The sequence below is a fragment of the Galleria mellonella genome, unplaced genomic scaffold, assembly GCF_026898425.1.
Source record: "Galleria mellonella isolate WM207_F2 unplaced genomic scaffold, CSIRO_AGI_GalMel_v1 utg1267, whole genome shotgun sequence".
In the NCBI taxonomy this organism is placed as follows: Eukaryota; Metazoa; Arthropoda; class Insecta; order Lepidoptera; family Pyralidae; genus Galleria; species Galleria mellonella.
Window position 1 is genome coordinate 1,449,270 of NW_026441987.1, and position 12,662 is coordinate 1,461,931.

The following is a 12,662-nucleotide window of genomic DNA, read 5'->3' on the forward strand; positions in this document are numbered from 1 at the left end:
TTCTTTTCTAAGCCGACAACAATTTCTCTAGAATAGAATACTTGTGGATCTGCGCATAGCACTGAGTATAAGCTGTACTATTATTTGTATAGTATTGTGTGTGTAGTGTATATATTATCTGTGGCTGTACTATAATTGATTGAATATAAACCATATTTAAAGGAAAAGTTCAATTAACTGTTCAATATTACTGTGCAATATTCATAATATTTATATTATCTGTGGCTGTACGTTTAGAAAAAGTTAATTGTCTTTTTGAATATATAAAAATTTACCAAAGGATATGTTGGAAGTTCTTAAATAAATTCAAAACATCTGTTAAATCATATTTACTGAGCAAAGCCTATTACTCACTAAACGATTACTTGAATGACTAGTGTGCATGGCAATAATTGTTCATGCACTGAATTTTCATTTAATGTTAGACATAGACACCTATATAAATATACATTGTAAATAAACTGGCTTTAAAAAAAAAGTAATATGGATCTATATACCGAACTGGACGGTAGGGAAAAAAATAAAATTATAATGTAAAAATTTGACGTTCATAAGCGGCTAAAATGTCCTACATGAATAAATGATTTTTGAATTTTGAATTTTGAATTTTGAATAAATAAATTCAGCTCTAACTATATATTAATTAATATTTAAATAGAGAGAGACTTTGTACAAAAGTCGATTGCTTGGGTACCTCTGTCCCATTCATGTTTCAACCGTTTAGCAGTTGTGTTTGCATGGCTGTGTTTCGGTTTGAAGGGTGGGATATGGCGTGAATTTACTGGGTACGGAGGAATAACACCTGAGTCCTCAGGAATGGCAACGCATCGCAATGGGGGGTATCATGGGCGAAACAGTATACTCTGTTATGTCCATGGTACTGCTCATGTCTATAGGCGACGGTTACCACTTTCCATCAGGTGGGCCGTCAGCTTGTTTGCCATTTTAAGTTGTATAAAAAAAAGGTATATCACAATATAATATTATATTTATGTATGTATATATATTATATTCTCATAAAAATATATTTTTTTATGTTTCTTATCTTATAACTCCATCATTTATAAACCGATTTGGTAAATACTTTGTTTATCTGAAAGTTTATACTTTTAAGTTTGGTTTCATAAAAAAATTATCAACATCGATTCAGCAGTTTTGATTGAAGAACTTTCAAACTTTTTTATAATCATCATCATCATTATTATCATCATCATTTCAGCCATTGTCCGTCCACTGCTGGACATAAGCTTCCTCCATAGACTGCCATAAAGAACGATCCTGAGCCACCTGCATTCACTGACTCCCCGTAATGCATTTTAGGTCGGCAATCCATCTAGAGGAGGGTCGTCATTATATAAGCCTTTAACTGTCCACTTTTGGGGGGAAAGGGATTGTTAGTAATGGAGACTGAGAATCGCATTGCTAGCAATATACCCAAGCAGGTCAACCTCCTCGCGGAAACTATCATGGTTAATTTCTGATGAATTCATCATGATGGGCTAACTGACCTGTTTTGCATTCTCATCTATCACCCTTCACTGGTGCTCTGCCAGCGTATCCCATTAACGCAGGCGGGGTTATGAATACCATTTTCACCCATCAATAAAAAACTGTCCACTTTTGAACATAAGCCTCCCCCTTAGGAGGAGTTGCTAGTAGTTGCCACGCTCGGCACGCTGATTGACCGAAGTCAGGCTTTGGTGATGTTTTAAGAGGGACGCACAAGAGGTACATCCCTCGCCCTCCCTTACGACACTCACAGGAAAGGAAAGGATGGCTTGATGAATCATGGCCAGGATATAATAAGCACACGGCCATAATACTAAATAAATAATAAAGTAAAAACTAATATGTCTATCAAACGAAATTATTTACTCCTGTCAACATCACAATTTCAAATCTTAGAGCAAATAAATGTTTCCTTGATTTATAAAAAAAAATGTTCGTCTTCAAAATATTTATCGTTTTGTAATAATACTACCACATTCAATTCTATTAAATTAAATTTCTGACTAATTAAAAAGATTGTGTCCTATCATAAAATAAAAATATTCAACTATAACAAAAGCAGTTGATCTCAAAAATCTATTAGATCAATTTTGATAAAATTCTTATAGAACTAATCTGTAAGTAATAAAAAAAGATTTTTTTATTTGAAAGAATAAAAATTTCTTTTTTTTATTTCTTGGATATATCCCTTAGTTCGTTATAGTGTGATAGGTCATATGTCGATTTTATATAAAAAATTAGACTCAAAAAATTTAGTAGCATTTATTCACAAAATACATAAAAAAGATATTATAAAGAAAATATCAATTTCTATATATAAAAATAAAACTATTTAAATAGCCAGTAACCAATAACTGATAGGAAAGAAAAGATCTCAACTGGTAACCCTTTTCAGACAAACGCAGACGGATTGCTTTTAAATATTAAGTCCACCATATACATTTGTATATATACTAATAAATAAATAAATAAATAAATGCCACAATACGGAGCAACTACCTCAAATGCATTACATAATGCAAGTAGCAGAAACAGTTTCTTATCGCAGTCTATAGAAGACACGTATGTGTGAAAAATTAACGTTTAAAATGAAACGACTAAAATTATTAGAATCATTTGTTTTTCTTCGTTAAATCTTCCTTCTTCTTTGACCTTAAGACTAGTTTTATTACAGTTACAATTACGATAATTGCTACAACAATAAGTCCCAATAAATCTAAATAGAACTTCTGATAGAATGGCACATGCAACGCCGGTGAGCGCAGGTGCAGCGCGCCGCGCGTGCGCACCACGTGCTCCACCCAGTGCACCAACTCTTTACCAGGAGACACAGGACGGTCGTGGTAAATGGCCGAGAGCTCTCTCACTCTATTCTTGTACCTGAAAACGTTTCTAATTATATACGAATATCTATTTATATTAATCCATTATAGATTTTTCTTTTCATTACACAATCGTAAAATATAAACAATCAATTAAAAATAATATTTGTTCAAGTATTCTTTCGCTTACTTTAATCGTGTACATATGTGTACAATTGGATAATAATTAAATATTATCTCAAATGAACCAATAATTAATTATCTAATCTATACCTACTACATACATGTATTTTATTACCACAAACAAGTTTTTTTAAATCTAGAGCAACTAAAACATCTATACCTAGTCTGTTTGTGGCATAGATAAATTAAAATGAAAAATAATATTATTAATATTCTATCTGTAATTCATTTATTTATGGCTATCTATATATTATATTATCGTCACGCCAAATTAAAAGTACCCGTAACCGAAGAGCGTGTATGAAAAGATTGATGAATGCAGAAGAAGCAAAAGAGAATTGTTTGAATCGAAGCATTTGGCGTTCCATTGTTTCTGCCTACCCTAAAGTGAGACAGGCGTGACAAATATGTATGTATGTATGTAGTATGTATAAAGTCAAATATAAATAAATGTTTAAATAATATTTATTTATATTTGACTTAAATAATCATATTAATCACTACATTAATTGAGATCACAACTTACTTCGGGTTACTAAGTACTTCATCAATAGCACTCTTCAATTCGTCTACCATTTCATAAGACAGAGTCACTTTTACTGCGAATCCTCTATTCACTGCTCTTTCGATATTAGTGAACTGATCACCGAACACTGGTATTCCAATAATGGGTTTTCCAAAATGAACAGCTTCAGTTGTGGACAGAAGTCCACCGTGTGTTATGAAAAGGACGCAGTTTGGATGCGCTGGAATTTAATTTATATTACTCTTGGTAATTAGAATAAACATTTCATCAACTTTTACATTATATTTGTTAACTGCTTCATTAATCATTCGTGAAACTAACGCAGCATGCCATTTCTGGATTCTTTCCACAATTGAGCAGACTTCAAGATAGAATACAAAGGACATACTATGGTTATTAATATATAGACACTTTATCTTAGATCAATTCGCCCTCGCACTACTGTATTACAAATGAGACCTAACAACCTTACTTCGGGGTGGAAGGGATTGTTAGTAATTAGTCCCCATTGGTATCAATATACCCTATCAGGTCGACCTCCACACGGTTCCCCCTGGAAACTATCATGACTAATTTGTCGTTAAAATCGTCACCATGGGCTAACTGACCTTTTTATTCTCACCTATCACCATTCACTGGTACCCGTCAGTGTATACCGATAGCACAGCCAGGATTTCCATGGCATTTTCACCCATTAAAAAAAAACAACCTTACTTCGTAAATTCTGCACAATTATCGTTAATCAATGCATTTGTCCTACTATCAATCTTCTTCTTACATACACGACTTTCACTATAGAATTGAACTGGAATAGAAACTTACTTTACAATCATTCCAACCATAACATTTCTAGCGTTCATTGTTCATTGTGGATATATCTGCAGCGTCTTTATTACCCTTACTAAACCCAGATCCGATATATTCAGTTTTATCTATATTATCCAATATTATATTAATTTTATGGCCGTATAGTCACGGTATAGAATGGGCTACCCCTTCATTTCCCATAGGTACTAAACTTTTTAGCAACTAAGGAAACGCAATGGTCGAACGATGGGCCTCAGCATCCCACTTAAAACATCATCAACCTGTCTGCCAAGAGTGGAAATAACCCCCAAAGGGAAGGCTTAAGTTCAGCAGTGGACAGTTACCAGCTGATGTGATATAATGACGTGAATTTAGGATGCAGTCCTTTTGTTTAATAATTAGTAGTTATTGAATAATACACATTCAATCTCCTTTACCAAGATTCACATTATATTAATAATATTAATAAAATTTCAGAATACCTAATATACTAGGTTGCGGGGCCCACTGCACGATGTGAACGTTTTTGGGCAAATTAGGAAGCGGCTCTTCAAATTTCCATAGCACTGTTTGTTTAAGTTCTCTGAAAATTTTCAGGAATCCACGTTTTAATTCATCCGGAAGATACTTGCTTTTTAGATTAGACCCCATGCTGAAGTATATCAAGCCATTGTTTGCATTATCCAGAAGTTTTTTCAAGTCCTGTATAATTAAATATTACCATTATATTTTAGTCTAAACAAAAAATTATTATTAGCGAAGACTAGCCGTAAACCACGTCTTTGCTCACCAATTACATATAACATTGATAACGTCTAGTTAGATGTTTAAGCATAATTTTATTAAAAATATCTGAAAACTTCACATTTTCAACTAAAGCATTTAAACTCAATTTAAAACTTAAACAAGACATCATAACAATTACTAAACAAAAATAGATTTTTCTCCATAAAAATTTGTGTATTTCTTTTATGCAACTTAGAATGACTAACAACCTGACGGCCCCCCAGATGGAAAGTGATAACCGTCGCCTGTATTTCTACACAGTGTTCATTTCTTGTATCAGTATACTCGTATTGTTGTTTGTCTTCTTAATCGACTCTTACAATATCCAGAGCATAAAAAAGATTAACAAACAATATTCTCGATTCATCTTCTCTTAGAAGATTATCAACCACTCTGCTAAAAGAAAATTAAAAATACTTACTTCAGGCAATGGTTCCACATCACTTTTTATGTGGTATCCTGCAATAGGCTTGTAATTTTGCGGCAATCTCGTTGCTTGTCCTAGTGATACATGAGAATTCCCCAAAATCAAAGATGTGTTGTATTGTACATCATAATACGAAGGGATAGTTTTTCCTCTCAATGTTAAATATGGTCCAATAATCTTATAAAATTGTTTCCCATCAATACCATCCGTATAGCTAAAGTAAAAAATTTTTAAATTCAAATACAATATAAAGTAAAGAACTTGCATATCTATTGTATATATCCATCATACCAGAGGGAGACTTTGTACAAAAGTCGATTGCTTGGATACCTCTGTCCTATTAGTGTTTCTACCGTGAAGCAGTTGTATTTGCATCGGTTTGAAGGGTGGGATATGGCGTGAATTTACAGAATACAGAGGAATAACACCTAAGTTCTCAGGAATGGCAACGCATGGGGGGTATCATGGGCAAAGCAGTATACTCTGTTATGTCCATGGTACTGCTCATGTCTATAGGCGACAGTTACCACTTTCCATCAAGTGGGCCGTCAGCTTGTTTACCATTCTAAGTTGCATAAAAAAAACTATTGCATCTTGGTCTAACTCTTTGTTGATTTTTTCTATTATTTTAGGTTAGCTCAATATTTCTATTTCATTGACTCTATTTTCTACATTTAAAGATTCATAAATATTCATGGAAACTTTGTACAAGTTCTCCCAAGGTGCTTAATAAAGTACTGTTAACGAGGCAAGGTTGTACTCGTATAGCAGTGAAATTAATAAATTTGAAAGCATGCCGTTCTAATTTTAATAAATAACAAACACATAGACTATGCATCGTATAATATTTAAAACAATTTACTCTGTAATGTGCGTGATACTGTTTATGTGTATTGGTGACGGGACTTATCCTTCAAACGGGCTTCAAAAAAGGAGGAAGCAATTAATTCGATTGTATTTTTTATTTGTTAACTTACAACTCCGTCATTTATAAATTAATTTGAAAAATTCTTTTTATATCTGATCTTTATATATTATCTTTTAGTTTGATCCCACAGGAATGTTATCAAAATCAACCATGTAGTTTAGTTTTTAAAATACTTAGTTTTGCCACAAATGAAGCCGGACTTTTTTGGAAATAAAATCTTAAATCATATAGTAAAAAAATATCCTTGTTCATTAATTTTTGTAGTGAACGATTATTATTTTCCGCCATGTGGTGGGCTATTAGCTTTTTGGACATGCCTAGTAGGTAAAATATTAGTTTTAATATTATTGTTAATGCATACTTACAAAAATCTTAATGCAGCGCCAAAAAGCTGAGCGAAAAGTCCACTTACTCTCTCTTTGAAATTAAATGGTGGTATTATACTTGACATACTGTCTGGTACGTAAGCTGGATTTGTACTTTCATCAATCAAACTGAGTATTATCCAATGTGGTTCGATGGAAGAAAACCAAATGAACGGACAATCGAATATAGTTGCTAAACTGAAATAGTTAATTTGACTAAATTATAGTATAAACTTAATTGTGAACTCTGTAGATTGAATTTCTGATAAACACCTAAAATTACGAAAAAAAAACCTTATTTTAAATATTTAAAAAATATAAAATATATGATTAATAATAACACTTGGAACCGTCTTTATAAAGAACAAGGTTCGAGATTTCTTTTTGATGTTACACGATATCATTACCTTTTTTGATGAATCATTATACAATCGTGAAAGTTCTAATCACCATCATCTTCACTGTTTAAGAGGTAACCTCCTCTCATATATTTAACGTAATAGTGACAAAAACACATACCCACTGTAAGCGTCATTGAACATCCATTCAGATATAACTGCGTCAAATCTCTGGTTGGTGTCATTGAGTATTTTTACTACATTGGGATTCTGAATTGTCGCCTCAAATAGACCACTCATTACTTGAATCATTTTTATGGGATTCCTAAAGATCGCTTCGTTATTTAAAATTGTCTTGAAATCAAACATTTTCTCTGTGAAATTATAAATTGATGTTATTTTTTTCTCTCTCTTTTAATGTGGAATGTTTTCTTCGAGAAATAAACTCTTTTTGATTAAAATACATTATACATATTATTACGAGTATGTATACTTACATAAACAGGCCATTGCCAGGATTAACTTATATATAATTTTTTGTTTAATATTCCTTTTTATATGTTATTGTACTCATGCTTTCCTGGGTGAGCGTATTAGAAGACTGTAAGGCTGATCCAGTGGATGTAATAAATAAATAAATGATGCTTTGGTGCCAGCAACTTTTTAAAACGAAATATAATTAAATTTCTTTTTTTAATTTTTGTAAATGGAACCTTCACCTACGTATTAGAAATACGTTAATATAAAAAAAAAAAATTCTACTAACCATCCATTAATTCGGCATTTTTGCTGATGTCTACCTGTTGTAAATTAGGATGAGGATTCTTTTGAGGAAATGGTGTAATATATGTAACCTGTATAACAATATATTATTAGTAATTATTATATTTAAGGGATAACAAACACCATTTAAAATTAAATAAACAATATATAAGAAAAGAAAATATTAATCTATAGTTGATATTTCTGACCTTTCTTAATTTAGTACTAAATAGAACTAAGTTAAGGAAGGTCAAAAATAAAGGCTACCGTAAGAATAAAAACTATGTGATTAATTATTTATTTACTTATAATACTACTCTACCTTCTGATAATTACAGAAGCTTACAAATAACAGAAATTGCAGTAATACGTGAGCGAGTTAGTTTGAATGAAAACGTTGGTGTTAAAATGAGAAAAGGCATGCTACAGTGGTTCAGGTACATGGAAAGAGTGCTAAATGAAAGGTTTATAAAACGGATATACAATGCTAATGTGAATAAATGTAGGCCACGGGGAGATCTAGACTAAATAATTATGATCAGACAGACAGATCAGAAGGAGATTTCAAGAATTTCTGAATCTGACGTGCATGCATGAGACGAATTATAAAAATCCAGGACGGAAGAATTGTACTTAAGGTTAGATAGTATTTGGTACTTGGTTCTTTCTGCCTGCCCTGAAAGGACTTTGGCGTGCATATTGATAGAGAATTAAAGTTAAAAAAAAAAAGAAAATTAACGCGATCATTAATGTAAACTATGATAATTCAGACCACACGACAGATCCCGGTATAGAATGGGCTAACCCTTCCTTCTTGTCGGTGTCGTATGAGGCAACTAAGGGAACTTAACGGTCAAGGGATGAACAGCAGCATCCTTCTTAAATCATTACGAAATGTCTCACTGCGGTTGCCACCCCACATACTTTGTAGCAGTTCCTTGTAGTATGAGGGGACTATGTTCAGTAGCAGATAGATATGACAATGATGATGATGATCCACCCAAATTATTACATTCTCTTATTCTTACCTCATGTCCAGCTTCTAATAGATGTCTCACCACACCATCACCAAGTATACCATGACTCTTGCCTGGCACCATGAAAAGAACTAAGATCCTGTACGCATCGCATAAGCTAGATGCTACTATAGCAAAGAATAGAAATGACAACACCTTCATTATCTGAAAAAAATAACAATATATATATATCAATACACATTACGCGTGTTTCAAACCAAACAATAATATTTGGTTTGGAACACGCGTAATGTATCTGGTATAGCAGCCATTCATAGGCTACACTAACCGCTTACCATCAAGTGGGGCGTTAACTTGTTTGACCACCTCAGTGGTATTAAAAAAAAGTATAAAATTTGATATACAAATACGGTACTTATCATCATTATCATATCAGCCGTTAATTCTCCACTGTTGAACATAGACCTCCTCCTTGGACGGTTTTCCAGTGGTTGCCACTTGTCAGGCGGATTATCCACCGCAGTCAGGGTTTTGGAGATGTTTTAAAAGTGACGCTGCTGCCCATCCCTCGCCCTCTCTTAGTCGCCTCTTACGACACCCACGGGAAAGGAAGGGGTAACCTATTCTATTCCGGGACCTACACAGCTATCCAACGGTATTTATACTAGGAGATAATAATAATAATAAAGTTTATTCTCTTCACAATACCAGTTGTACATCTTTTATATACTAATATATTTATTTTTGGAGGTTACATAAGTTAATGTATTATGAAGAACTGGTGTCTGAAGTAGGATAAATCTGTGTTACAGATCACCAGGCCCTCACCCCACGGTGGTAATAATAATTTAAATAGATAATTTCTAATGATATTACAATTAATTTAAGATTGTGTTTCACAGAAAAAAAAACAGCTGCTTCAATGACAAAATTAAAATAAAACCAACATGGGAATAAGCCCTTATGATTACGAAAGGACTGACCAAATCCGATAAGAATCCGATAAGAAAGAAGTTTCTTAATATATCGCTTTAGTCCTGAAAAAAATTAACGATGTACTAACCTGGTATAAATTTATTCAGTTAGAAAAACGATCACTCAAATCGGTACAAATCACGGAATAATCGGCTCACGTATACATTTGTATTTATACTGATTCCGATTTATAATATATCGAAATACTCGACAGATAGTCATATATTTGGCATATCAGTAAGAAAATATAACTATCTAACTGATAAGCTTCAGTCATCGCGATCTAATCACATAAATAATCATTATGAGTCTAAATATTATAATAACCATGATTTGCTTGGAAATTTTATTTACCGTACGCAAGATCCTCATCATTACCTGTCCATACATACATTGATCCTACTTTTTCATTCACTCGGACAAAGCCACGTGTTGTATACAATTGAAATCTACTCCCTTTATATGTTCTACCACTTGTATAACGGGTTATGTTCTGAGGAACTGTTTGAAATGATACCCACAGTCACTTTTTATTATCACCACCGCTCGCCATCGACACTACTGAAAATAAGCCTCTCCCTTGGGTGGTTTTGCCAGTGGTTGCCACGCTTGGCGAGCTTTGTCGATGTTTTAAATAGGACGCTGCTGCCCATCCCTTAACTATTAAATTCCTTTAGTCACCTCTTACGACACCTACAAGAAGATTCTATGCCGGCACCACACGGCACTGTTATTTTAAATAACATTGTCGAACATATAATTAATTTATCCCAGCATTCATAATAACCCTCGGTAACCAGAGAGAAACTTTATACAATAGTCGTTTGCTTAGGCACCTCTATCCCATTCGTGTTTCTACCGTTAAGCAGTTGTGTTTGCATGGCTGTGTTTCGGTTTGAAGGGCAGTGAATTTACAGGGTACAGAGGAATAACACCTGAGTCCTCAGGAATGGCAACGCGTGTGAGGTATCATGGGTGAAAGTTTACACTCTGTTATGTCCATGGTACTGCTTTTGTCTTAGACGACGGTTACCACTTTCCATCAGATGGGCCGTGCAAAAATAATAATAATATTATCTGTTTAGATTAATCACACACAAATCAAAACCAAAATGGTCACGCACAGTGCAGTTTCAGAGAAGCTTTCTCTACAAATACTCAAGTAAATATAACCTTCCTGCCAAGGTTTTCGCTAAAACTAAAGACCACATAGCATGAGGTTTCTTCAAAAAGGATGTAGGTAGGTAATAGTCGACAACGCACACATACAACTGATGCACGTACGCACGCACCCACTTTTTTTTTAAACCCACATTGAAAGAAAGAAACTCTTTCAATTATTAATCATTAGACTTATCCTAATATATATAAAATCATATATATATATATAAATAACATTAATAAATCAAAAACTATTTTTATTGATGTAAATAATTTTTCATTAATTATATTTCATGACATATATCGACAGCACATCTGGCTATAAAATACATTTTGCTTGGAACTGACACGATAAGTTATTTATTTAGTAAGTGAGTACATAACTAATTATACAACCTGTACTATAATAATATCGTAAATATCAAATAGTCTGTACATAGATTTTTTTTTCAAAAATTATCTAGAAAGGCTAGAAATAATCAAGAGAATGGGGTTCAGCGTACATTTGCAAAATATGTCTATCTGTTAAAGTATCAGTTTAAAGCAGCTGAACAAATTTAAACGAGATTTGTAATGGCGTAAATATTTCTCCAACTTATTAATTATATATATTCATATTTTATTTTTTGGATCAAGATAAAATTTGGTCAAGCCAATCGTCACAGGTGATTAAGGAGTCCACGACAAATATTGTGAACCTTCCTCGCTAACCCTGTACATCCAGCTATCAATTGGGAGTTCAATCTGGAAGACTGAATCCGGTTTTCGAGCAGCTAAACATTTACCGGATACAGTACCAAAGTAACGAGGGTTTCCCTCCGGACATTCCTCGGAATTGTTAGCAGTAGAGTTTGACAGCCCCATTGCTCCTACCACCTCCACGTGGTTCCCCCTGGAAACCATCGTGAACAATTCTTGTTGAATTCGTCACGATGGGCTAACTGACCTGCTTAATCTTCACCTATCATCCTTCACTGGTGCCCCGCCGGTGTATACCGATAGCGCGGGTGGAGTTACCATTTCATTGTCATCCATAAAAGAAAAGTATCAAAGTACCGAATCGGATAATTCCAATTCCAACACAACTAACTCTAGTTATTTAGTAGTTTTCTATGCTCTTTTTAATTAGATTTTATACTAATAATAATTATTATTTTATAACATAGGGAAAAAACGTGCATGCAGCTCACCTGATAGTAAGTGACTACCGCCGCCCATGATCACCCACAACACCAGCGGCATTCCAGGTGTGCTGTCGGCCTTTTAAAAAGGAATATGCTCTTTTCTTGAAGGTTATGTTGTCGTATCGGTTCGGAAATACCGCCGCTGGAAGTTGATTCCAAAGAGTGGTTGTGCGTGGAAGAAAGTGCCTAAATTGTTAGATATCTTTCTTTTTATATATATTTTTATATATATATATATATATATATATATATATATATATATATATATATATATATATATATATATATATAGATATATATATATATATAGATGAGTATCCTAACCAGTCAAATATTAAAAAAATATGAAGATAAAAACTTACTATGATAAAAGTCCTTGACATTTATTTTAAAACTCGGTGGACATTTTCTA

At 33.3% G+C, this 12,662-nt stretch overlaps 1 protein-coding gene across 1 annotated transcript; it reads right to left on the reverse strand.

Moving 5' to 3' along the window:
- Window positions 1–2,321: 2,321 nt before the first annotated feature.
- LOC113522321 (UDP-glucosyltransferase 2-like) lies at window positions 2,322–10,091 on the reverse strand. The gene is made up of 9 exons (XM_026908006.3): window positions 9,994–10,091; window positions 8,982–9,134; window positions 7,958–8,045; window positions 7,373–7,565; window positions 6,854–7,051; window positions 5,555–5,774; window positions 4,830–5,049; window positions 3,541–3,760; window positions 2,322–2,889 (listed from the first exon to the last, which is right to left on the reverse strand). Exons 2-9 carry the CDS (start codon window positions 9,129–9,131, stop codon window positions 2,622–2,624), a joined length of 1,557 nt encoding a protein of 518 aa, XP_026763807.2. The 5' UTR covers window positions 9,132–9,134; window positions 9,994–10,091; the 3' UTR covers window positions 2,322–2,621.
- Between the last annotated feature and the right edge of the window lie 2,571 nt (window positions 10,092–12,662).